Source organism: Arachis stenosperma, chromosome 1 (assembly GCF_014773155.1).
Source record: "Arachis stenosperma cultivar V10309 chromosome 1, arast.V10309.gnm1.PFL2, whole genome shotgun sequence".
In the NCBI taxonomy this organism is placed as follows: domain Eukaryota; kingdom Viridiplantae; phylum Streptophyta; class Magnoliopsida; order Fabales; family Fabaceae; genus Arachis; species Arachis stenosperma.
This window is the reverse complement of record NC_080377.1, coordinates 39,216,535-39,243,455: the sequence shown is the minus strand read 5'-3', so window position 1 is coordinate 39,243,455 and position 26,921 is coordinate 39,216,535. Positions and strand designations below refer to the sequence as shown.

General features: G+C 39.4%; 1 protein-coding gene and 1 non-coding gene across 2 annotated transcripts; one reads left to right on the top strand and one right to left on the bottom strand.

The window, feature by feature from the left end:
* Positions 1 to 2,310: 2,310 nt before the first annotated feature.
* Positions 2,311 to 2,414, bottom strand: LOC130952610 (small nucleolar RNA R71). The gene has a single exon (XR_009074792.1). It is a non-coding gene; the product is annotated as a small nucleolar RNA R71 (small nucleolar RNA).
* A 6,704-nt stretch (positions 2,415 to 9,118) lies between these two features.
* LOC130978362 (zinc finger BED domain-containing protein RICESLEEPER 2-like) lies at positions 9,119 to 10,657 on the top strand. The gene is made up of 3 exons (XM_057902248.1): positions 9,119 to 9,518; positions 9,720 to 9,777; positions 9,880 to 10,657. Exons 1-3 carry the CDS (start codon positions 9,119 to 9,121, stop codon positions 10,655 to 10,657), a joined length of 1,236 nt encoding a protein of 411 aa, XP_057758231.1.
* Positions 10,658 to 26,921: the final 16,264 nt, after the last annotated feature.

The following is a 26,921-nucleotide window of genomic DNA, read 5'->3' as shown; positions in this document are numbered from 1 at the left end:
CTATTTATTATTAAATATTCGAAAATCCATAAACCAATTTAATCTGCCTGACTGAGATTTACAAGGTGACCATAGCTTGCTTCATACCAACAATCTCTGTGGGATCGACCCTTACTCACGTAAGGTTTAATACTTGGATGACCCAGTACACTTGCTGGTTAAGTTGAACAGAGTTGTGTCCACACATAGTTGAAAAAGCAATGAATTTTACAAAATACAATAACGAAGGAATCACAATTTCGTCCACCAAGTTTTTGGCGCCGTTGCCGGGGATTGTTCGAGTATGGACAACTGACGGTTCATCTTGTTGCTCAGATTAGGTAATTTTCTTTTCAAAAATCTTTTTCAAAATTTTTCTTTTATTTTTCGTTTTTCCAAGCTTTATTTTCAAAAAAATTAATAAAAATACAAAAAAATTAGAAAATCATAAAAACCAAAAATATTTTGTGTTTCTTGTTTGAGTATTGAGTCAATTTTTAAGTTTGGTGTCAATTGCATGTTTTAAAAATTTTTTCTTGCATTTTTCGAAAAATCCATGCATTCATAGTGTTCTTCATGATCTTCAAGTTGTTCTTGACAAGTCTCCTTGTTTGATCTTGATGTTTTCTTGTTTTGTGTTGTTTGTTGTTTTTCATATGCATTTTTTGTTTGTTAGAGTCCATGCATTAAAGATTTCTAAGTTTGGTGTCTTGCATGTTTTCTTTGCATCAAAAATTTTTCAAAATTATGTTCTTGATGTTCATCATGATCTTCAAAGTGTTCTTGGTGTTCATCTTGACATTCATAGCATTCTTGCATGCATTCATTGTTTTGATCTAAAAATTTCATGCATTGAGTATTTTTGTTGTTTTTCTCTCTCATAATTAAAAATTCAAAAATCAAAAAAAATATCTTTTCCTTATTTTTCTCATAATTTTCGAAAATTTGAATTGACTTAGTCAAAAATTTTTAAAATTAGTTGTTTCTTACAAGTCAAATCAAATTTTCAAAAATTTAAAAATCTTATCTTTTCAAAAATCATATCTTTTCCAATTTTTCCTCTTTTTCGAAAATTTCAAAAATCTTTTTCAAAATCTTTTTCTTATCTTTTATATCATATTTTCGAAAATATGCTAACAATTAATGTGATTGATTCAAAAATTTGAAGTTTGTTACTTTCTTGTTAAGAAAGGTTCAATCTTTAAATTCTAGAATCTTATCTTGTAGTTTCTTGTTAGTTAAGTCATTTTAAAAATTAAATCTTTTTCAAAATATCTTATTCTTAAAATTTTTATCTTATCTTTTTATCTTATCCTTCTCAAAATTTTATCTTTTTCAAAATTTGATTTCAAAATATCTTATCTAAACTTCTTATCTTCTAATCTTTTCAATTTTGATTTCAAATCTTTTTCAATCAACTAACTAACTTTTTGTTTGTTTTTTATCTTTTTCAAAACCACCTAACTACTTTTTCCTCTCTAATTTTTGAAAATACCTCTCTCTTTTTTTTTTCAAAAATTCTTTTTAATTAATTAATTGTTTTAATTTTAATTCTATCTTATCTTTTAATTTTCGAAAATACTAACCCCTTTTTCAAAATTATTTTTGAAATTCTCCCTCTCTTTTCTTATTCTATTTAATTATTTAATTACTAACATTTCTCTTCACCTCTCTCCATCCAAAAATCCGAACCATTCTTCTTCATTCTTCTCCCCTCTCTTTTTCTACTAACATAAAGGAATCTCTATACTGTGACATAGAGGATTCCTCTTCTTTTCTTGTTTTCTTCTCTTTCATATGAGCAGGAACAGGGAAAAAGGCACTCTTGTTGAAATTGATCCTGAACCTGAAAGGACTTTGAAGAGGAAATTAAGAGAAGCTAAATTACATTATTCTAAAGGTAACCTTTCAGAAATATTAGAACAAGAGAAGGAGATGGCAGCCGAAAATAATAATAATGCAAGAAGGATGCTTGGTGACTTCACAAAACCAACGTCCAAGTTTGATGGAAGAAGCATCTCCATTCCTACCATTGGAGCCAACAACTTTGAGCTGAAACCTCAGCTAGTTGCTTTAATGCAACAAAACTGCAAGTTTTATGGACTTTCATCTGAAGATCCTTATCAGTTTTTAACTGAGTTCTTGCAGATCTGTGAGACTGTAAAGACGAATGGAGTTGATCCTGAAGTCTACAGACTCATGCTTTTCCCTTTTGCTGTAAGAGACAGAGCTAGAATATGGTTGGATTCACAACCTAAGGATAGCCTGGACTCCTGGGATAAGCTGGTCACTGCCTTCTTGGACAAATTCTTTCCTCCTCAAAAGCTGAGCAAGTTGAGAGTGGATGTTCAAACCTTCAAACAAAAAGATGGTGAATACCTCTATGAAGCTTGGGAAAGATACAAGCAGCTGACCAAAAGATGTCCATCTGACATGTTTTCAGAATGGACCATATTAGATATATTCTATTATGGTCTATCTGAATTTTAGAAAATGTCATTGAACCATTCTGCAGGTGGATCTATTCACCTAAAGAAAATGCCTGAAGAGGCTCAAGAGCTCATTGACATGGTTGCAAACAACCAATTCATGTACACTTCTGAGAGGAATTCCGTGAATAATGGGATACCTCAGAAGAAAGGAGTTCTTGAAATTGATGCTCTGAATGCCATATTGGTTCAGAACAAAGTGTTGACTCAGCAAGTCAACATGATCTCTCAAAGTCTGAATGGATGGTAACATGCATCCAATAGTACTAAAGAGGCAGCTTCTGAAGAAGCTTATGATCCTGAGAACCCTGCCATGGCAGAGGTTAATTACATGGGTGAACCTTATAGAAACACCTATAACTCATCATGGAGAAATCATCCAAATTTCTCATGGAAGGATCAACAAAAGCCTCAACAAGGCTTTAACAATGGTGGACGCAGTAGGCTAAGCAATGGCAAGCCTTTTCCATCATCTTCTCAGCAACAGATAGAGAATTCTGAACAAAACACTTCTAATTTAGCCAATCTAGTCTCTGATCTGTCAAAGGCCACTTTCAGTTTCATGAGTGAAACAAGATCCTCCATCAGAAATCTGGAGGCACAAGTGGGCCAGCTGAGTAAGAAAGTCATTGAAACTCCTCCCAGTATTCTCCCAAGCAATACAGAAGAGAATTCAAAAGGAGAGTGCAAGGCCATTGATTTAATCAATATGGCCGAATGCACAAGGGAGGAGGAGGACGAAAATCCTAGAAAGGAAGACCTCCTGGGACGTTCCTCAAGCAAGAAGGAATTTCCTATTAAGGATCCAAAGGAATCTGAGGCTCATATAGAGACCATAGAGATTCCTTTAAATCTCCTTCTGCCATTCATGAGCTCTGAAGACTATTCTTCCTCTGAAGAGGATGAAGATGTGACTGGAGAGCAAGTTGCTCAATATTTAGGAGCTATCATGAAGCTGAATGCTAAGTTGTTTGGTAATGAGACTTGGGAAAGTGAACCTCCCTTGCTCATTAGTGAACTAGATACTTGGATTCAGCAAACTCTACCTCAAAAGAAACAAGATCCTGGCAAGTTCTTAATACCTTGTACCATAGGCACCATGACCTTTGATAAAGCTCTATGTGATCTGGGGTCAGGAATAAATCTTATGCCACTCAATGTAATGGAGAAGCTGGGGATCATTGAGGTACAACCTGCCTTGTTCTCATTACAATTGGCAGATAAGTCATTGAGACAAGCTTATGGAATAGTAGAGGACGTGTTAGTAAAGGTTGAAGGCCTTTACATCCCTGCTGGTTTCATAATCTTAGACACTAGGAAGGAAGATGATGAATGCATCATCCTTGGAAGACCTTTCCTAGCCACAGCAGGAGCTGTGATAGATGTCAACAGAGGTGAACTAGTCCTTCAATTGAATGGGGACTACCTTGTGTTTAAGGCACATGGCAATCCCTCTGTGACAAAAGAGAATAAGCATGAAGAGCTTCTCTCAGTTCAGAGTCAGGAAGAGCCCCCACAGTCAAACTCTAAGTTTGGTGTTGGGAGGCCACAACCAAACTCTAAGTTTGGTGTTAAGACCCCATATCCAAACTCTAAGTTTGGTGTTGGCACTATACAACATTAACCTGATCACCTTGTGGCTCCATGAGAGCCACTGTCAAGCTATTGACATTAAAAAAGCACTTGTTGGGAGGCAACCCAATTTTATTTATCTAATTTTTATTTTACTCTATATTATTGTTATTTTATGTTTTAATAGGTACATGATCATGAGGAGTCACGAAAAAATCATAAAAATTAAAAACAGCAGAAGAAAAAAATCACACCCTGGAGGAAGCACAGGCTGGCGTTCAACGCCAGTGAGATGCATCTGGCTGGCGTTCAACGCCAGAACAGAGCATCATTCTGGCGCTGAACGCCAGAAACAAGCAACATTCTGGCGCTGAACGCCAGGAATGTGCCTAGAGAAGAAAAGCTGGCGCTGAACGCCAGTAACAAGTATGAAACTGGCGTTCAACGCCAGAAACATGCTTTACATGGGCGTTGAACGCCCAGAATGTGCACCACACGGCGTTTAAACGCCAGAATGGTGTGCAAAGGCATTTTACATGCCTATTTGGTGCAGGGATGGAATTCCTTGACACCTCAGGATCTGTGGACCCCACAGGATCACCTTAGGATCTGTGGACCCCATAGGATCCCCACCTAACATATTCCCACCTTACCTCCTAATCCTAGTTTTACTCTTCCCCATATCACACTTCCCAAAAACCCTTCACCAATCACCTCAACCTCTCTTCCCAATCACCTATTCACCACTCACTTCCATCCACTCTTCCCCATAAACCCCACCTACCTTCAACATTCAAAATCATTTTCCCACCCAATCCCACCCTAAATGGCCGAACCTACCCTCCCCCTTCTCCCTATATATACCCTTCCATTCTACTTCATTTTCACACAAAACAACCCCCTCTTCTTCACCTTGGCCGAACCTACATCTCTCCCTCTCTACCATATTCTCTTCTTCTTCTTCTTCTCTTCTTTCTTCTATTGCTCGAGGACGAGCAATATTTTAAGTTTGGTGTGGTAAAAGCATAAGCTTTTTGTTTTTCCATCACCATCAATGGAACCTAAGGCCGGAGAATCCTCTAGAAAAGGAAAAGGGAAGACAAAAGCTTCCACCTCCGAGTCATGGGAGATGGAAAGATTCATCACCAAGAGCCATCAAGACCACTTCTATGATGTTGTGGCAAAGAAGAAGGTGATCCCTGAGGTCCCTTTCAAGCTTAAGAAAAATGAGTATCTGGAGATCCGACATGAAATCCGAAGAAGAGGTTGGGAAGTCCTAACCAACCCCATGCAACAAGTCGGAATCTTAATGGTTCAAGAATTCTATGCCAATGCATGGATCACTAGGAACCATGATCAAAGTATGAACCCGAGTCCAAAGAATTATCTCACAATGGTTCGGGGGAAATACTTAGATTTTAGTCCGGAGAATGTGAGATTGGCATTCCACTTGCCCATGATGCAAGGAGATGAACGCCCCTACACTAGAAGGGTCAACTTTAATCAAAGGTTGGACCAAGTCCTTATGAACATATGTGTGGAAGGAGCTCAATGGAAGAGAGACTCCAAAGGCAAGCCAGTCCAACTAAGAAGACTGGACCTCAAGCCTGTAGCTAGAGGATGGTTGGAGTTCATTCAACGCTCCATCATTCCCACTAGCAACCGATCTGAAGTTACTGTGGATCGGGCCATCATGATTCATAGCATCATGATTGGAGAGGAAGTAGAAGTTCATGAAGTCATCTCCAATGAATTCTACAAAATAGCCGACAAGCCCTCCACCATGGCAAGGCTAGCTTTTCCTCACCTTATTTGCCATCTATGTTACTCAGCTGGAGTTATCATAGAAGGAGACATCCTCATTGAAGAGGATAAGCCCATCACCAAGAAAAGGATGGAGCAAGCAAGAGAGACCCTTCACGGTTCTCAAGAGATGCATGAGGAAGCTCATCATCAAGAAATCCCTGAGATGCCTCAAGGGATGCACTTTCCTCCCAACAAATATTGGGAACAACTCAACACTTCCTTAGAAGATTTGAGCCACAATGTGGAACAATTAAGGGTGGAACATCATGAGCACTCCATCATTCTCCAAGAAATAAGAGAAGACCAAAGAACAATGAGGGAGGAGCAACAAAGGCAAGGAAGGGACATAGAAGAGCTTAAGAACATTGTTGGTCCTTCAAGAAGAAGACGCCACTAAGGTGGATTCATTCCTTGTTCTTATTTCTTTCTGTTTTTCGGTTCCCATGTTATGTTTATCTATGCTTTGTGTCTCTACTTCATGATCATTAGTATGTAGTAACCATGTCTTAAAGCTATGAATAAAATTCATTAATCCTTCACCTCTCTTAAATGAAATATGTTTTAATTCAAAAGAACAAGAAGTACATGAATTTCAAAATTATCCTTGAAATTAATTTAATTATATTGATGTGGTGACAATACTTTTTGTTTTCTGAATGAATGATTGAATAGTGCATATGTCTTTTGATCTTGTTGTTTATGAATGTTAAAATTGTTGGCTCTTGAAAGAATGATGAACAAAGAGAAATGTTATTGATGATCTGAAAAATCATGAAATTGATTCTTGAAGCAAGAAAAAGCAGTGAATAGCAAAAGCTTGCGAAAAAAAAATGGCGAAAAAAAAATATAGAAAGAAAAAGAAAAAGCAAGCAGAAAAAGCCAATAGCCCTTAAAACCAAAAGGCAAAGGTAAAAAGGATCCAAGGCTTTGAGCATCAATGGATAGGAGGGCCCAAGGAAATAAAATCCAGGCCTAAGCGGCTAAATCAAGCTGTCCCTAACCATGTGCTTGTGTCATGAAGGTCCAAGTGAAAAGCTTGAGACTGAGTGGTTAAAGTCATGATCCAAAGCAAAAAGAGTGTGCTTAAGAGCTCTGGACACCACTAACTGGGGACTCTAGCAAAGCTGAGTCACAATCTGAAAAGGTTCACCCAGTTATGTGTCTGTGGCATTTATGTATCCGGTGGTAATACTGGAAAACAAAGTGCTTAGGGCCACGGCCAAGACTCATAAGTAGCTGTGTTCAAGAATCAACATGCTTAACTAGGAAAGTCAATAACACTATCCAAAATTCTAAGTTCCTAAAGAAGCCAATCATTCAGAACTTCAAAAGAAAAAGTGAGATGCCAAAACTGTTCAGAAGCAAAAAGCTACAAGTCCCGCTCATCTAATTATAATTAATATTCATTGATATTCTGGAAATTATAGTATATTCTCTTCTTTTTATCCTATTTGATTTTCAGTTGCTTGGGGACAAGCAGCAATTTAAGTTTGGTGTTGTGATGAGCGGATAATTTATACGCTTTTTGGCATTATTTTTAGGTAGTTTTTAGTAAGTTCAAGCTACGTTTAGGGATGTTTTCATTAGTTTTTATGTTAAATTCACATTTCTGGACTTTACTATGAGTTTGTGTGTTTTCTGTGATTTCAGGTAATTTCTGGCTGAAATTGAGGGACTTGAGCAAAACTCTGAAAAAGGCTGACAAAAGGACTGCTGATGTTGTTGGAATCTGACCTCCCTGCACTCAAAATAGATTTTCTGGAGCTACAGAACTCCAAATGGCGCGCTCTCAACGGCGTTGGAAAGTAAACATCCAGAGCTTTCCAGCAATATATAATAGTCCACACTTTATTCGGAAATTGATGACGTAACTTGGCGTTGAACGCCAAGTACATGCTGCTGTCTGAAGTTAAACGCCAAAAACACGTCATGATCCGGAGTTGAACGCCCAAAACACGTCATAACTTGGAGTTCAACTCCAATAAAAGCCTCAGCTCGTGGATAGAACAAGTTCAGCCCAAACATACACCAAGTGGGCCCCGGAAGTGGATTTATGCATCAATTACTTACTCATGTAAATCCTAGTAGCTAGTTTATTATAAATAGGACTTTTTACTAGTGTATTAGATATCTCTAGATGCCTAGTCCTTAGACCATGGACGCTGGATCCTGGATTGTATTTTGAATCCTGTGATCACGTTTTGGGGGCTGGCCATTCGGCCATGCCTGAACCTTTCACTTACGTATTTTCAACGGTGGAGTTTCTACACACCATAGATTAAGGGTGTGGAGCTCTGCTGTACCTCAAGTTTCAATACAATTACTATTACTTTCTATTCAATTCTCTTTTATTCTTATTCCAAGATATACGTTGCACAACACATTGATGAATGTGATGATCCGTGACACTCATCATCATTCTCACCTATGAACGCGCGTGACTGATAACCACTTCTGTTCTACTTTAGGCCGGGCGCATATCTCTTAGATTCCCCAACAGAATCTTCGTGGTATAAGCTAGATAGATGGCGGCATTCATGAGGATCCGGAAAGTCTAAACCTTGTCTATGGTATTCCGAGTAGGATTCTGGGATTGAATGACTGTACGAGCTTCAAACTTCTGAAGGCTGGGCGTGATGACAAACGCAAAAGAATCAAGGGATTCTATTCCAACCTGATTGAAAACCGACAGATGATTAGCCGTGCTGTGACAGAGCATAGGACCATTTTCACTGAGAGGATGGGATGTAGCCATTGACAACGGTGATGCCCTACATAAAGCTTGCCATGGAAAGGAGTAAGAAGGATTGGATGAATGTAATAAGAAAGTAGAGATTCAAGAGGAGCACAGCATCTCCATACGCCTATCTGAAATTTCCACTATTGATTTACATAAGTATTTCTATCCCTTTTTATTTTCTATTTATTATTAAATATTCGAAAATCCATAAACCAATTTAATCTGCCTAACTGAGATTTACAAGGTGACCATAGCTTGTTTCATACCAACAATCTCTGTGGGATCGACCCTTACTCACGTAAGGTTTATTACTTGGATGACCCAGTACACTTGCTGGTTAAGTTGAACGGAGTTGTGTCCACACATAGTTGAAAAAGCAATGAATTTTACAAAATACAATAACGAAGGAATCACAATTTCGTCCACCAGTCACCCTACTAAACATGGCACGAATTCTCTAAATAAGCACTTGAAGAGTGCTCATAAGTGGATATTTACTAAAGTAGGGAAGCAGGGGACACTTCATGGTTATATGCCTAAAATTGATGAAGAAGGGGAACTATGCAAAGCTTTTAAGAGTTATAGCTTGGAAGATTGTAAGAAGTCTGTAGCTGAGTTCGTTGTACTTGATGAAATACCGTTTAAAGTTGTCGAGGGGATTGGGTTTCGCAAAATGTTAAATCGATTTGAGCCAAGATTTACGGTCCCATCTAGGGTGACGGTCTCAAGAGATTGCTTTCAACTTTATTTAGATGAGAAGAAAAAGCTAAAAGAATGGTTGGCAAAGTCATGTGCTCGGGTTTGCTTGACAACAGATTGTTGGACATCAAATCAGAATTATAGTTATATGAGCTTGACTGCACATTTCGTTGATAAAGAATGGAAGTTACAAAAGAGAATTATAAATTTCTGCCAGATTGAGAACCACAAGGGTGATACAGTAGGAAGAGAAATTTAGAAATGCTTGAGAGAATGGGGAATTGAAAAAGTCTTCACAATCACAGTGGATAATGCAACTTCGAATGATGGAGCTATTACTTACCTTCAAAGGAAATTAGGTGCAAGAGGTGGGTTGGTGTGTGGAGGAAATTATATGCATGTGAGATGTTGTTCTCATGTTCTGAATTTGATAGTGAATGAAGGAATTAAGGAGCAACACACTTCAATTGAAAGTATTAGAAATGCTGTCAGGTATGTTAGGTCCTCTCCTCAACGGACTAAAAAATTTAAAGATTGCATTGAGGCTGAGTTGATTGAATCTAAAAGTCTTGTGTGCTTGGATGTTCCAACTAGGTGGAATTCTACCTATCTAATGTTGGAACATGCCGAGAAATTCGAAAAAGTTTTTGATAGACTTTTTGATCAAGAACCTGATTTTCTTAGATGGTTTGGAGAGGATAGTGGGGGCAAAAGGAAAGTTGGTCCACCTACACCACTTGATTGGCAACATGCTAGATTATTCATTGAGTTTTTGAGAATCTTTTACGAAATAACTTTGAGTTTCTATTCTTCTTTGCATGTTACATCAAACAAATGTTTTCATGAAATTGCATCTATTGCTTCTCAATTAACATCTTGGAGCCAAAGTCATTCTGAATTGTTAGGGTCTATGGCATGTTCTATGAAGAATAAATATCATAAATATTGGGGACCTGTTGACAAATTTAACCCGTTGTTACTTGTTGCTGTTGTATTGGATCCTCGTTATAAATTAGATTATCTCTGTTGGTGTTTGGAGGATGTTTATGACAAGGAAGTGTCTACTACTATGACTGGTTTTGTTAAACAAACATTGGAGACTTTATATAAGTTTTATGAAAAGGAGGTTGTAGATGATAAAGGAAGGAAAGATGGTGAAAGTTCATCTAGAGATGTCTTGGATGATAATATTAAAGTCTCAACTGGGGCTAAGGGAGTTTCTGAAAATAGAGTGAATATGTGGAAAAAGCAAAAAAGAGAGAAGGCTAATGCAGATAGCAAGTCAGATGTGGAGAAATATCTGGCCGAGGATACTGTAGAAGATGAGAATTTTGATATATTGGCTTGGTGGAAAGTGAATGCTTCAAAATAAAGAATTCTTTCTCTCATAGCCCGTGACGTCTTAGGTATTCCGGTCTCAACCGTTGCTTCTGAGTCATGCTTTAGCACTGGTGGACGTGTGCTTGATGTCTTTCGCAGCTCTTTGTCACCATTAATGGTTGAAGCTTTGATATGTACTCAAAGTTGGTTGTGCCCTTCAAAATAACAAGTTGGAGATCAAGAGTTTGATCAATATGATAGTAGTCAAAAGATTGTTGAAGGTACATTTATAATATTTTTATTATTGCGACTTTATTATTTGAAGTAATAATCTCTTATATGAAAATGAATAATTTTATATATTTTTGTGATTTGTATTTTGTAGGTTTTACTAATGCATCCATATCACAAGGAACAAGTTGACAACATTAATAGCAATTGATGGATGACTATTCTTCTATGGTTAATGTTGTGTTATAAAGACTATGAGTTAAAGTTCTATGTTTAGGAAGAATAAGACTTTTGATTGTGGTTATGTGTTTAGTATGTGATTTAACTATTTAGTGTTATGACAGAATATTAGTATTGATTGTGATTATGTTTTAATTTTAGAAAATGGTTGGTTCTTGTCATAATTTTTTAAGTGAATTTTACTATGTGAATTGTGAAATAATGGTTGGACATTAGGTGATTTTTACATGTTAAAGACCCGATTTTCATCCGGTTTTTACCCGGTTTTCACCCGGCCCGAAGATGCATAGGTTTCATCGGGTCTAGGATCGGGTTAGGGTCATGAAATTAGGCCCAGTTTATATTTCGGGCCGGGTCTGGGTCAGGTCAAACCCGGTGTGGCCCGGCCTATGTACACCCCTTACATCTATGGCTTCTTCAATGGTTTTTTTTCTTGTTTAGAGAGCCCCTGATGAATGATCTACAGCCTTCTTTGACTCATAGGAAAGACCTTCATAGAAAATGTGAAGTTGAACCCATTCATTGAACATATCTGGTGGGCATCTTCTTGTTAAGTCCTTGAACCTCTCCCATGCCTCATAGAGAGTCTTACCATCTTGTTGCTCGAAAGTCTGCACCTCAGCGCTTAGCCTGTTAATTCTTTGAGGAGGGTAGAATCTTGCCAAAAATTTGTTCACCACATCTTCCCAATTTGTCAAACTCTCCCTTGGAAAGGATTCGAGCCACTTGGATGCCTTGTCCCTGAGTGAAAAAAGGAACAACAGTAGCCTATAGACATCCGGGTGGACTCCATTAGACTTCACAGTGTCACAAATTATCAAGAAGGTGGTTAGATGTTGATTAGGATCTTCTTGAGCACTTCCTCCAAATGAGCAGTTGTTCTGAACAAGGGTGATGAGCTGGGGTTTTAGTTCAAAGTTGTTGGCATGTATGGTGGGCTTCTGGATGCTACTTTCACAGTTTCCTGGATTTGGATTGATGTAGGAGCCTAGAACTCTCCTTTCTTGCCCAGCATGATTTGCAGGACCTTCTCAAACATGGTTGTGAGCCTCTTCTTCATGATTATTTTCCAAGTTCTCTTCCATATTGGGTTCAAAGTACTCTTCCTCTTCCTCAGCACCAACAACTCCTTTCCCTCTTACTTCCCTCCTTAATCTCCAGATGGTTCTATCAGGTTCTGAATCGAAGGAAGTTGAGGTTCCCTCTCTTCTCCCTGTCATACAACTAACAAAACAAGCAGCAAGAGATAAAATGAAGAGGTTATTCTTGTTAGAGTGTTTGTTAGTGTGAGTGATGCAAATTATCAAACAGTTAGTGGGTTAGTGAGAAGAATTGTAGATAATAACAAGGAAGAAAGAAAAATAGAGAGGGTATAGAGGATGAGGAAGAAGTTAAACAAAGTGAAAATAGATGACTGAATAAAGTAAACAAACAAAAGAAAAATGCTAAATCTAGTGAGCTTCCAACTTAATCATTGTTGATACAAAATCAATCCCCAGTAACGGCGCCATAAACTTGATGCATGAAAACTTGTCTCTCAACAAATTTCCCTTCGGCATGTATACCAAATTTGTCGTCAAGTAAAAACTCAAAATAGAGTGAGGTCAAATCCTACAGGGATTGATTGGTCAAGTAACTTTAGTTGGAAGAGTATACTAGTTGAGCTAAACAGAATGTAAGTTGAGAATAGCAGAAAATTAAATGACGGAAAAGTAAATGGCAGAAATTAAAGTGCAGAATCTTAAATAGGGATTTGGGATAATGAGCATGAAAATAAATGACAGAAAATGAAGAGAATGGGGAAGATCAGAAATGGGGAATTCATTGGGCTCAGGAGATATTGTATTCTCCGGATCAAGTTCATTTTCATCTCTTCCTCAATCAATGCATCTATTGATCTCCTTGGCAATCTTAGGTGATTAGATTCCAATTCCTTGGTAATCCAATCTCTCTAAGCTTGAACAATTGCCCAATTCCTTGGTTAAATTGCTCATGGAAAGAGATGAAGTATGGTCACTGATTATACCACATGTATTTCCAAATCAAAGTGTTGGGAGGATTACATGTCACTATATCCGCCCAGACCCCAATTGGTCCAACATGAGAAAGTATTTATAGCATGATCTCCTCATCCCTTTTCCAAGGCTCAAAGGAGATCCAATTATGGAGAGTTTCTTTTCCAAGACAACTAACCAATTGAATTAAGATCGAAAGCTTTCTTGTAAATCAAAGAGAAGAAAGAAGAAGAGAATGAAAACTATAATTGATCCATCAAATTACAACAGAGCTCCCTAACCCAATGAAAGGGGTTTAGTTGTTCATAGCTCTAGAAATGGAAAATGGCAGAAAAGAATACATCCAAGCTAAAAGTGCAGAAAAGTAAATATACAGAGAGTAGTTCTCCAAAGTGCTAAGCTCTTCTATAGTTCAAAACTACTCCTATATATACTACTCCTCTTGATCTTCTAGTGAGTTCTTCAAGTCTTGGATGTAAGCTTTGGATCTTGAGTTGAAGCAGTTCCAATCTTTAGTGGGCCCAGCTTGCAGAGAAGTATGAATTAGGCATGGGCGTTAGTTAAGTTAACGTTAAGTGACATTGTGGGTTCGAGAACGTTAGTGGCAATCACAATTTTCACTAACGTTCCAACCCCCATATAGCCTACATTAACTCCAACGTTAGTGGCACTAATGTGACCACTAACGTTGCCTTGTAAATCTTCGCTATCGTTATTGGGACTCACCTTTTCCAATAACGTTGGCATATAACTCTTCGCAAGCATTATTGGGACTCACCTTTCCCATTAACGTTGCCTTATCCCATTTGTCCCAACGTTAAAGTTCATGTTAGTGTAACTAACGTGGCTCTTAACGTGGCTATGCCTCACCTTCAAGAGCGTTAGTGACACTTACCTTTGTCACTAACGCTCAAAGTGCCCCAACTCTCCACGTTAGAGCTCACGTTAACTAAGTTAACGTGGCCACTAACGTGGTAGTAATGCCATCTTCCAACGTTAGTGGCAAAGGTGAGTGTCACTAACGTTGGCTCGTCAATCTCAGCTCTACGTTAACTTTCATGTTAGTGGTCTTAACGTGACCACTAACGTGGGCAATGCTAGTTGATCCAACGTTAGTGACAAAGGTGAGTGTCACTAACATCGGCATTATTCTTCTCTTCCACGTTAGAGTTCACGTTAACTAAGTTAACATGACTCTTAACGTGGCTCATTGCCAAATCTTGGAACGTTAGTGGTGTTCACATTTACCACTAACGTTGGAGCTTTCTTTTGTCTCCACGTTAACTACCACGTTAACTTAGTTAACGTGGCAATTAATGTGGGCTTATGATGGCTTCGCGGGTGTTATTAGTGATCACTTTTCTCCTTAACGTTGCAAGCTATTTACCATTCCACGTTAGTGGTCTCGTTAACTAGATTAACGTGAGTACTAACGTGGTTCTTCCTTGCTTCTTTTGTCCTGAAATCAAGCAAATAAAGTGCATCAAAGCTCTAGCCAAAGTCATGAGATTATGCATCATCAATTTATCATTCAATTCTAGCACAATCCTCATGAAATCATGTGAAATTCACAATAGTTGCTTGAATCATGGTGTAAATGTATTTTCATCCAAAACTTGCCTTATTCACTAAGAAAATGCATGAAACTACCTTAAAATAGTAAAGAAAATATCAGCAAAAATGGCCTAGATGCCCTGGCATCAGTAATCCCTGAAAGAGACCTAACAAAGGTCCAAGAATGAGGATTACTAGAAATAACTCATAAGGGACCGACATGATGAAGTCGGCTGGTGCACGAAATTGCAATCACACTTTTGCAATCCTGCACAACTAACCAGCAAGTGCACTGGGTCGTCCAAGTAATACCTTACGTGAGTAAGGGTCGATCCCACGGAGATTGTCGGCTTGAAGCAAGCTATGGTTATCTTGTAACTCTTAGTCAGGATATCAATAATTATCAGGGTTGATTGTAAAAAGCAAAAGATCATGAAATAAGTACTTGTTTTGCAGTAATGGGGAACAGGTTGAGGTTTTGGAGATGCTCTATCTTCTGAACCTCTATTTTTCCTACTGTCTTCTTCTTCAAACACGCAAGGCTCCTTCCATGGCAAGCTGTATGTAGGGTTTCACCGTTGTCAATGGCTACCTCCCATCCTCTCAGTGAAAATGTTCAACGCGCTCTGTCACAGCACGGCTAATCATCTGTCGGTTCTCAATCAGGTTGGAATAGAATCCAGTGATTCTTTTGCGTCTGTCACTAATGCCCAGCCCTCAGGAGTTTGAAGCTCGTCACAGTCATTCAATCCTTGAATCCTACTCAGAATACCACAGACAAGGTTTAGACCTTCCGGATTCTCTTGAATGCCGCCATCAATTCTAGCTTATACCACGAAGATTCTGATTAAGGAATCCAAGAGATATCTACTCAATCTAAGGTAGAACGGAGGTGGTTGTCAAGCACACATTCATAGTTGAGAATGATGATGAGTGTCACGGATCATCACATTCATCAGGTTTAGGAACAAGTGATATCTTAGAATGGAAGCAAGCATGATTGAATGAAAAACAGTAGTAATTGCATTAATCCATCAAGACACAGCAGAGCTCCTCACCCCCAACCATGGGGTTTAGAGACTCATGCTGTAGAAGATACAATGAGAAACGTGTAAAGTGTCATGAGGTAGAGATACAATGTCAAAAGATCCTATTAATAGTGAACTAGTAACCTAGGGTTTACAGAAATGAGTAAATGACAGAAAAATCCACTTCCGGGCCCACTTGGGGTGTGCTTGGGCTGAGCATTGAAGCATTTTCGTGTAGAGACTCTTCTTGGAGTTAAACGCCAGCTTTTGTGCCAGTTTGGGCGTTTAACTCCAATTTTTATGCCAGTTCCAGCGTTAAACGCCGGGAATTCTGAAGCTGATTTGCAACGCCGGTTTGGACCATCAAATCTCGGGCAAAGTATGGACTATTATACATTGCTGGAAAGCCCAGGATGTCTACTTTCCAACGCCGTTGAGAGCGCAACAATCGGGCTTCTGTCGCTCCAGAAAATCCACTTCGAGTGCAGGGAGGTCAGAATCCAACAGCATCTGCAGTCCTTTTCAGCCTCTGAATCAGATTTTTGCTCAGGACCCTCGATTTCAGCCAGAAAATACCTGAAATCACAGAAAAACACACAAACTCATAGTAAAGTCCAAAAAAGTGAATTTTAACTAAAAACTAATAAGAATATAATAAAAACTAACTAAAATATACTAAAAACATACTAAAAACAATGCCAAAAAGCGTATAAATTATCCGCTCATCACAACACCAAACTTAAATTGTTGCTTGTCCCCAAGCAACTAAAAATCAAAATAGAATAAAAAGAAGAGAATATACTATAGACTCCAAAATATCAAAGAAACTTAGCTCCAATTAGATGAGCGGGACTAGTAGCTTTTTGCTTCTGAACAGTTTTGGCATCTCACTTTATCCTTTGAAGTTTAGAATGATTGGCATCCATAGGAACTCAGAACTCAGATAGTGTTATTGATTCTCCTAGTTAAGTATGATGATTCTTGAACATAGCTACTTTATGAGTCTTGGCCGTGGCCCAAAGCATTCTGTCTTCCAGTATTACCACCGGATACATACATGCCACAGACACATAATTGAGTGAACCTTTTCAGATTGTGACTCAGCTTTGCTAGAGTCCCCAATTAGAGGTGTCCAGGGTTCTTAAGCACACTCTTTTTGCTTTGGATCACAATTTTATTTCTTTCTTTTTTTTTCTCTTTCTTTTCTTTTTTTTTCTTTTTCGTCATTTTTTTTGTATTCACTGCTTTTTCTTGCTTCAAGAATCAATTTGATGATTTTTCAGATCCTCAATAACAGTTCTCCTTTTCCATCATTCTTTCAAGAGCCAACAATTTTAACATTCTTAAAACAACAAATTCAAAAGACATATGCACTGTTCAAGCATTCATTTAGAAAACAAAAAGTATTGTCACCACATCAAACTAATTCAACTAGTTTCAAAGATGAATTCAAAATCCTGTACTTCTTGTTCTTTTGTGATTAAAGCATTTTTTCATTTAAGAGAGGTGATGGATTCATAGGACATTCATAGCTTTAAGGCATAGACACTAAGATACTAATGATCATGTAATAAGACACAAACATAGATAAACATAAGCATAAAAATTCGAAAAATAGAAAATAAAGAACAAGGAGATTAAAGAACGGGTCCACCTTAGTGATGGCTACTTGTTCTTCCTCTTGAAGATCTTATGGAGTGCTTGAGCTCCTCAATGTCTCTTCCTTGCCTTTGTTGCTCCTCTCTCATGATTCTATGATCTTCTTTAATTTCATGGAGGAGGATGGAATGTTCTTGGTGCTCCACCCTTAGTTGTCCCATGTTGGAACTCAATTCTCCTAGGGAGGTGTTAATTTGCTCCCAATAGTTTTGTGGAGGAAAGTGCATCCCTTGAGATGAATCTCTCCATCTCCCATGGCTCGGAGGTGGAAGCTTTTGCCTTCCCTTTCCTCTTTCTAGAGGTTTCTCCGGCCTTAGGTCCCATAAATGGTTATGGAGAAGCAACGCTTTTACCACACCAAACTTAGAAGGTTTGCTCGTCCTCGAGCAAAAGAAGAAAGAAGAGAGAGAGTGGTGGGGTAGGTGGGGATCCTGTGGGGTCCACAGATCCTGAGGTGTCAAGGATAATTCATCCCTGCACCAAGTGGTGAGCAAAAATGCTCCTACTGCCAATCCTGGCGTTAAACGCCGGCTGGTGCCCATTTCTGGCGTTTAACGCCAGCTTGGTGCACATTCCTGGCGTTTAACGCCAGTCTGGTGCCCCTTTCTAGCGTTAAACGCCCAGAATGGTGCCACACTGGGCGTTAAACGCCCATTTGCTGCCCTTACTGGTGTTTAAACGCCAGCAAGGTTTTCCTCCAGGGTGAGCTGTTTTTCTTTCTATTTTTCATTCTGTTTCTGCTTTTTCAATTGATTTTGTGACTTTCCATGATCATCAACCTATAGAAAACATAAAATAACAAAGGAAAATAATAAATATAACTTTGGGTTGCCTCCCAACAAGCGCTTCTTTAATGTCAGTAGCTTGATAGTGGGCTCTCATGGAGCCTCACAGATGTTCAGAGCAATGTTGGAACCTCTCCAACACCAAACTTACAGTTTGGTTGTGACCTCCCAACACCAAACTTAGAGTTTGACTGTGGGGGCTCTATTTGACTCTGTTTTGAGAGAAGCTCTTCATGCTTCCTCTCCATGGTTACAGAAGGAGAACCTTGAGTCTTATAGTTTGCACTGTCTGCAAGCCACGGAGCTTCCTGAATAGTAAATAATTGCTCATCCGGAAAGGCTTCAGAGATCTCAGTAGGAGGGAGAGATGCTCCTGCTACTGGTTCTATCCGGGACAGGTGATCAGCTACTTGATTCTCTGTCCCTTTTCTGTCTCTTATTTCTATATCAAACTCCTGCAGAAGCAACACCCATCTTATGAGCCTGGGTTTTGAATCCTGCTTTGTGAGTAGATATTTAAGAGCAGCATGGTCAGTGTACACAATCACTTTTGATCCTACTAAATAAGATCTGAACTTGTCAAGGGCATAAACCACTGTAAGTAACTCCTTTTCTGTGGTTGTGTAGTTCTTCTGTGCATCATTTAGAATACGGCTGCCGTAATAAATGACGTGCAGAAGCTTACCATGCCTTTGTCCCAAAACTGCACCAATGGCATGGTCACTAGCATCACACATTAGTTCAAATGGTAATGTCCAGTCTGGTGCAGAGATGATTGGTGCTGTGACCAGCTTAGCTTTCAGAGTCTCAAACGCCTGCAGACACTCATTATCAAAGATAAATGGAGTGTCAGCAGCTAGCAGATTACTCAGAGGTTTGGCAATTTTTTAAAAATCCTTTATAAACCTTCTGTAGAATTCTGCATGCCCCAGAAAGCTTCTGATTTCCTTAACATTGGCAGGTGGTGGTAATTTTTCAATTACCTCCACCTTAGCTTGATCCACCTCTATTCCTTTGTTCGAAATTTTATGCCCAAGGACAATTCCTTCAGTCACCATGAAGTGACATTTTTCCCAATTTAAAACTAGGTTGGTCTCTTGGCATCTTTTCAGAACAAGTGCTAGATGGTTAAGGCAGGAGCTGAATGAGTCTCCAAATACTGAAAAGTCATCCATGAAGACTTCCAGAAATTTCTCTACCATATCTGAGAAGATAGAGAGCATGCACCTTTGAAAGGTTGCAGGTGCATTGCACAGACCAAAAGGCATCCTTCTGTAGGCAAATACTCCAGAAGGACATGTAAATGCTGTTTTCTCTTGGTCCTGAGGATCTACTGCAATTTGGTTGTAACCTGAATAGCCATCCAAAACGCAGTAATATTCATGACCTGCCAGTCTCTCTAGCATCTGGTCTATGAATGGTAAAGGAAAATGATCCTTCCTGGTGGCTGTGTTGAGCCTTCTGTAGTCAATACACATACGCCACCCTGTAACTATTCTTGTAGGAACCAGTTCATTCTTTTCATTATGAACCACTGTTATGCCTCCCTTCTTAGGGACAACGTGGACAGGGCTCACCCAGGGGCTATCAGAAATAGGATAAATAATCCCAGCCTCTAGTAACTTAGTGACCTCTTTCTGCACCACCTCCTTCATGGCTGGATTTAGCCGCCTTTGTGGTTGAACCACTGGCTTAGCATCATCCTCCAATAGGATCTTGTGCATGCATCTTGCTGGGCTAATGCCCTTAAGATCACTTATGGACCACCCAAGAGCTGTCTTGTGTGTCCTTAGCACTTGAATTAGTGCTTCCTCTTCCTGTGGATTTAAAGCAGAGCTTATGATCACTGGAAAAGTGTCACCTTTTCCCAGAAATGCATATTTTAGGGATGGTGGTAGTGGCTTGAGCTCCGGTTTAGGAGGCTTATCTTCTTCTTGAGGAATTTTCAGAATTTCTTTTATTTCCTTTAGTTCCTCCAGATCAGGCTGAACATCTTTAAAGATGTCCTCTAGCTCTGATTCAAGACTTTCAGTCATATTGACCTCCTCCACCAAAGAGTCAATAATATCAGCGCTCATGCAGTCATTTGATGTGTCTGGATGCTGCATAGCTTTGACAACATTCAACTTGAACTCATCCTCATTGACTCTCAGGGTTACTTCCCCTTTTTGTACATCAATGAGAGTTCGTCCAGTTGCTAGGAAAGGTCTTCCTAGAATGAGAGTTGCACTCTTGTGCTCCTCCATTTCCAGCACTACAAAGTCAGTTGGAAAGGCGAATGGCCCAACCTTGACAATCATGTCCTCAATTATGCCTGATAGATATTTAATGGAGCCATCAGCAAGTTGGAGGCATATCCGGGTTGGTTTGACTTCTTCAGTCAACCCAAGCTTTCTGATAGTGGATGCAGGTATTAGATTGATGCTTGCTCCAAGGTCACACAGGGCTGTCTTGGTGCAAGCACCTTCTAATGTGCATGGTATCATAAAGCTTCCTGGATCTTGAAGCATTTCTGGTAAGCTTTTCAGAATGACTGCACTGCATTCTTCAGTGAGAAATACTTTTTCAGTTTCTCTCCAATCCTTCTTATGACTTAAGATCTCTTTCATGAACTTAGCATAAGAAGGTATTTGCTCAAGTGCCTCTGCAAACGGAATCTTTATTTCAAGAGTCCTTAGGTAGTCTGCAAAGCGGGCAAATTTCTTATCCTGCTCCGCTTGGCGGAGTTTCTGAGGATAAGGCATCTTGGCTTTATATTCTTCAACCTTAGTTGCTGCAGGTTTATTCCTTACAGAAGTGGTTGGAGAAGCCTTTTTAGAGGGGTTACTATCAGCACTCTCAGGTGTCTGATTCCCCATTGGCGTTTGAACGCCAGGATTGGGTGGAAAATGGGCGTTTAACGCCAACTTTTCCCCCTTTTCTGGCGTTTGAACGCCAAGAGTATTCCTCTCTGGGCTCTTACTGTCCTCAGAGGGATTTTGGATAGTGGTTTGGCTATTCTCTGTCAATTGTTCCTTTATTGGCTTTTTGCTACTTTGAGCAGTGTTATTCAATGTCTTCCCACTCCTCAGTTGAACTGCTTGGCATTCTTCTGTTATCTGTTTAGATAGCTGCTGTTTTGCCTAATTCAACTGTGATTCCATGTTCTTGTTAGCAATTTTAGTTTCTTGGAGCATCTCTTTAAATTCTGCTAACTGTTTTGTCATCAGGTGTAATTGCTGATTAAGCTCAATCATCTGTTCTTGATGATTAGGATCAGTGGCTACTGTCATAACTTCTTCTTTTGTGGAGAACTCATTGCTAGAGTACAAATGTTGATTTCTAGCAACAGTATCTATAAGCTCTTGAGCCTCCTCAATCGTCTTCCTCATATGTATAGATCCACCAGCTGAGTGGTCTAGAGACATCTGAGCTTTTTCTGTAAGCCCATAGTAGAAGATGTCTAACTGTACCCACTCTGAAAACATTTCAGAGGGGCATTTTCTTAGCATACCTCTATACCTCTCCCAGGCATTATAAAGGGATTCATTATCCTCTTGTTTAAAGCCTTGGATGTCAAGCCTTAGCTGTGTCATCCTTTTTGGAGGGTAAAGTTGATTCAGGAATTTGTCTGATAACTGTTTCCATGTCTTTATGCTTGCTGTATGTTGGTTATTCAACCACCTCTTAGCTTGATCTTTTACAGCAAATGGAAACAGTAATAATCTGTAGACATCCTGATCCACCTCTTTATCACGTACTGTGTCAGCAAGTTGTAAGAATTGTGTCAGAAACTCAGTAGGTTCTTCTTGTGGAAGACCGTAATACTGGCAATTTTGCTGCACCATGATAATGAGTTGAGGATTTAGCTCAAAGCTGCTTGCTTTAATGGGAGGTATACAGATGCTACTCCCATATGCAGCTGTAATGGGGTTAGCATATGACCCCAGAGTCCTTCTGGACTGTTCAATTCCACTTAGGTCCATGATGGAGAAAGGGAATATGATATGAATTCACAAGTAAAGTAAATTTTTTTTTATTAAAAGCGACCGAAAGAAAAAATAAAATAAAATAAATGGAAAATAAATAAAATTTCGAAAACTGAAAGAAAATAAGATCAAAGCAAATTGAAAACTAAATCAATTAGTTAATTAAAAAGATTTTGGAATTAGCAATTAAAAAGATATGATTGAAAATATGATTGCAATTAAAAAGATTTGATTTTTGAAAAAGATTTGAAAAGATCAATTTTTGAGATTAGAATTTTGACTTGACTAAAAAAAGATATGATTTTGAAAATCTTTGACTAAATTAATGCAAAATTTCGAAAATTATGAGTAAAATAAGGAAAGGATATTTTTTATTTTTAAATTTTAATGAGGAAAGAGAAAAACAACAAAAAGACACTAAACTTAAAAATTTTAGATCAAAACAAAGAGAACAAACAAGAAAACTTTGAATATCAAGATGAACACCAAGAACACTTTGAAGGTCAAGATGAACACCAAGAACAAATTTTTGAAAAATTTTTAAGTGAATAAAAGCACAAAAGACACCAAACCTAAAATTTTTAGAAAATCAAACACAAATTTTTGAAAACTTAAAGGAAAACACAAGGAAGACACCAAACTTAAAATATGAAACTAGAATCAAATAAAAGACTCTAAACCAACAAAAATAAAACAGTCCTAATCTAAGCAACAAGATAAACCGTCAGTTGTCCAAACTCGAACAATCCCCGGCAACGGCGCCAAAAACTTGGTGCACGAAATTGCAATCACACTTTTGCAATCCCGCACAACTAACCAGCAAGTGCACTGGGTCGTCCAAGTAATACCTTACGTGAGTAAGGGTCGATCCCACGGAGATTGTCGGCTTGAAGCAAGCTATGGTTATCTTGTAACTCTTAGTCAGGATATCAATAATTATCAGGGTTGATTGTAAAAAGCAAAAGATCATGAAATAAGTACTTGTTTTGCAGTAATGGGGAACAGGTTGAGGTTTTGGAGATGCTCTATCTTCTGAACCTCTGCTTTCCTACTGTCTTCTTCTTCAAACACGCAAGGCTCCTTCCATGGCAAGCTGTATGTAGGGTTTCACCGTTGTCAATAGCTACCTCCCATCCTCTCAGTGAAAATGTTCAACGCGCTCTGTCACAGCACAGCTAATCATCTGTCGGTTCTCAATCAGGTTGGAATAGAATCCAGTGATTCTTTTGCGTCTGTCACTAACGCCCAGCCCTCAAGAGTTTGAAGCTCGTCACAGTCATTCAATCCTTGAATCCTACTCAGAATACCACAGACAAGGTTTAGACCTTCCGGATTCTCTTGAATGCTGCCATCAATTCTAGCTTATACCACGAAGATTCTGATTAAGGAATCCAAGAGATATCTACTCAATCTAAGGTAAAACGAAGGTGGTTGTCAGGCACACGTTCATAGTTGAGAATGATGATGAATGTCACGGATCATCACATTCATCAGGTTTAGGAACAAGTGATATCTTAGAATGGAAGCAAGCATGATTGAATGAAAAACATTAGTAATTGCATTAATCCATCAAGACACAGCAGAGCTCCTCACCCCCAACCATGGGGTTTAGAGACTCATGCTGTAGAAGATACAATGAGAAACGTGTAAAGTGTCATGAGGTAGAGATACAATGTCAAAAGATCCTATTAATAGTGAACTAGTAACCTAGGGTTTACAGAAATGAGTAAATGACAGAAAAATCCACTTCCGGGCCCACTTGGGGTGTGCTTGGGCTGAGCATTGAAGCATTTTCGTGTAGAGACTCTTCTTGGAGTTAAACGCCAGCTTTTGTGCCAGTTTGGGCGTTTAACTCCAATTTTTATGCCAGTTCCAGCGTTAAACGCCAGGAATTCTGAAGCTGATTTGCAACGCCGGTTTGGACCATCAAATCTCGGGCAAAGTATGGACTATTATACATTGCTGGAAAGCCCAGGATGTCTACTTTCCAACGCCGTTGAGAGCGCAACAATCGGGCTTCTGTCGCTCCAGAAAATCCACTTCGAGTGCAGGGAGGTCAGAATCCAACAGCATCTGCAGTCCTTTTCAGCCTCTGAATCAGATTTTTGCTCAGGACCCTCGATTTCAGCCAGAAAATACCTGAAATCACAGAAAAACACACAAACTCATAGTAAAGTCCAAAAAAGTGAATTTTAACTAAAAACTAATAAGAATATAATAAAAACTAACTAAAATATACTAAAAACATACTAAAAACAATGCCAAAAAGCGTATAAATTATCCGCTCATCATCGGCCTCCCACAAAAAAGTTATAAAAAGTAATCCCTGAAAGAGACCTTACAAAGGTCCAAGAAAGAGGATTACTAGAAATAACTCATAAGGGACCGACATGATGAAGTCGGCCTCCCACAAAAAAGTTATAAAAAGTAATCCCTGACAAAGGTCCAAGAAAGAGGATTACTAGAAATAACTCATAAGGGACCAGTATGGTGAAGTCGGCCTCCCACGAAAAAGTGATAAAAAGCAATCCCTGCAAGAGACCTAACAAAGGTCTAAGAAAGAGGATTACTAGAAAAAACTCATAAGGGACCGACATGATGAAGTTAGCCTCCCACAAAACAAGTTATCAAAAATAATCCCTGAAAGAGACCTGACAAAGGTCCACGAAAGAGGATTACTTGGTATCCAAAGTAAGAAAGTCTACATACAAGACGGACCCAAACACCCACAACCTCAAAAAGAAACAAGCCACAAGTATGAAAATACAAGGGCAATCCAAAGAGGTCGAGCAGTGAGGTTCCAACACTCTAAAAGAGGTACCAGACATATGTAGAACTCTAAAGAGGTACCAGACAGATGCAGAACTCTAAAGAGGTACCAGACAGATGCAGACAAACGTGTCACAAAAAGCACAAGTTATAATAATAACAAACTCAAGAGTCCATCAAAATCAGCCCTAAGAGCTTCAAAACTACTTTGTTTTTTAAAATAAAGTTGCAAAACAAGCAACTAGAAAAGTAGCAGAAAGTCAGAAGTACCATTTACAAAATTAAAGAGTTCAATAAGCCCACAGGCCGGGCCATACACAAATACATCAAGAATAATTAAAGAGGGTCTAGAGATTTCCCAGTAGCTACATCAACACGGGGTGAAGGAGGACGAGTCTGGAGAGGCACAGCATCCACTGTCCCATCCTCCCGGTTCAAGATTTGATAATCAGGTTCTGACTCAACTCCGGCTGAATGAGCTGAAGAAGTCGGCACGACAGAAGCTTTGGTGGCAGGCGCAGGAGGAGGTTCAACATCATCGTCATCAGGGTCGTCAGGGACAATCTTGTCGTCCTTCACAACATTGTCGAGACTAAAAAGAGTAAGGTCGAGTTCGGGTGCAAGAACCCGAACCTGCTCTTTCAAGTTCTCATAAGCAGCATTCACGCTGCCCACAAGGTGACCCTGGAGCTCAGTGTAATCAGCCCGGGCAGTCTCCAAATCACCCCTGAGACGCACCACTTCCCTGTAGGCCGAAACATAGCTCTCCTTGTGCTTCAACGCCGTGTCTTCAGCTAACCTCACAGAAGCCGCCAAGGCAACAAAACTAGCCTTTTCACCCTCAAATTCTTTCTCTACCTTTGCCAACTTCACCTCCAGCTCCTCCTTCAAACCCTTGATCTAATCAAACTCCGACTTAGCTTCTTCCATAAAATATTTTGTAGCATGAACCGGGATACCCTAAGCAGTTCGAAAAAGAGCTGCACCCATGTGAGCCATCTTCACACTATTCTTAGTGATGAGCTCTAGGTGACGAAGAATGGACATCATCCATCTAAAGGCCACCATAAGGGGCAATCTGCTGGTCGACGAACTCCACAGCATCAAAATCAATGGCATCCAGGTTAAAAGGCTCAAAGGTCTTTTGTTTTTTCGAAGGAGGAGCACCAAAAGCAGCAACCGAAGTTTGTGGAGGGTAAGCCAGACGAACCCGGGGAGTAGGGATCATCCTCCTTGCCCCAGGTGAACTCGGCATGGACAGCTTCGTCTGAACCTGATAGGACCCCTCTCCAGCCACCTTAATCGATATGTTTTGAGCAGCGGCAGCCTTCCTTGCCTTTTTAAAGGCCCTCATGGATTCATTATTTTTATAAATCTCTGAAAAATAGAATCAACCACAAAAATGGATTACAAATACGAAATAAGAGGAAGCAAAGGTAAAAACAAGGTAAAAAATAAGTCAGTCAGTACCCAACACAGTCCCGACCAGGGACGGCTTCCCCAGAAATCTTTTGGTATCAAGATGGGGAGGTTCTCCCCATATATCTTCAAGAACAGTTATAAAAGCCCGCTCAACCTTGTCGAGCATCTCCCATGTATAACGAGACACTGTAACATTCTTCTGTCACTCCAAAGGAAAAGTAGGCTCATCGTTCTCGTCAAGAAAAAAGGGGCGAGCTCCCTCGACAGCTCGAACCTTAAAGAAATAGTTCTTAAAATCCTTAAAGGACTCATCATACATAGCAAAAACTTTATGTCCCTGGGCGGATCTAAAAAAAACCCAAGAGGCTTTCTTTTTTGGAAGAAGCCCCGGGCTTGGCCGAAACGAAGAGATAAAGAAAGAGAGTCTGAGAAGGTTTGACGCCTAACTCTTGACAAAGCAACTGAAAGATCTTGATAAAGCCCCAAGAATTCGGATGGAGCTGGGATGGGGCAACGTTACACGACCACAACAAGTCAGTTTCAAAGGCAATAAAGGGAAAAGTAATGTTCAACTGGCTGAAGAAATAATCATAGGCATAGAAGAAGGGACGCTCCCCCTCGACCGAGGTTGGAAAATAAACCCTC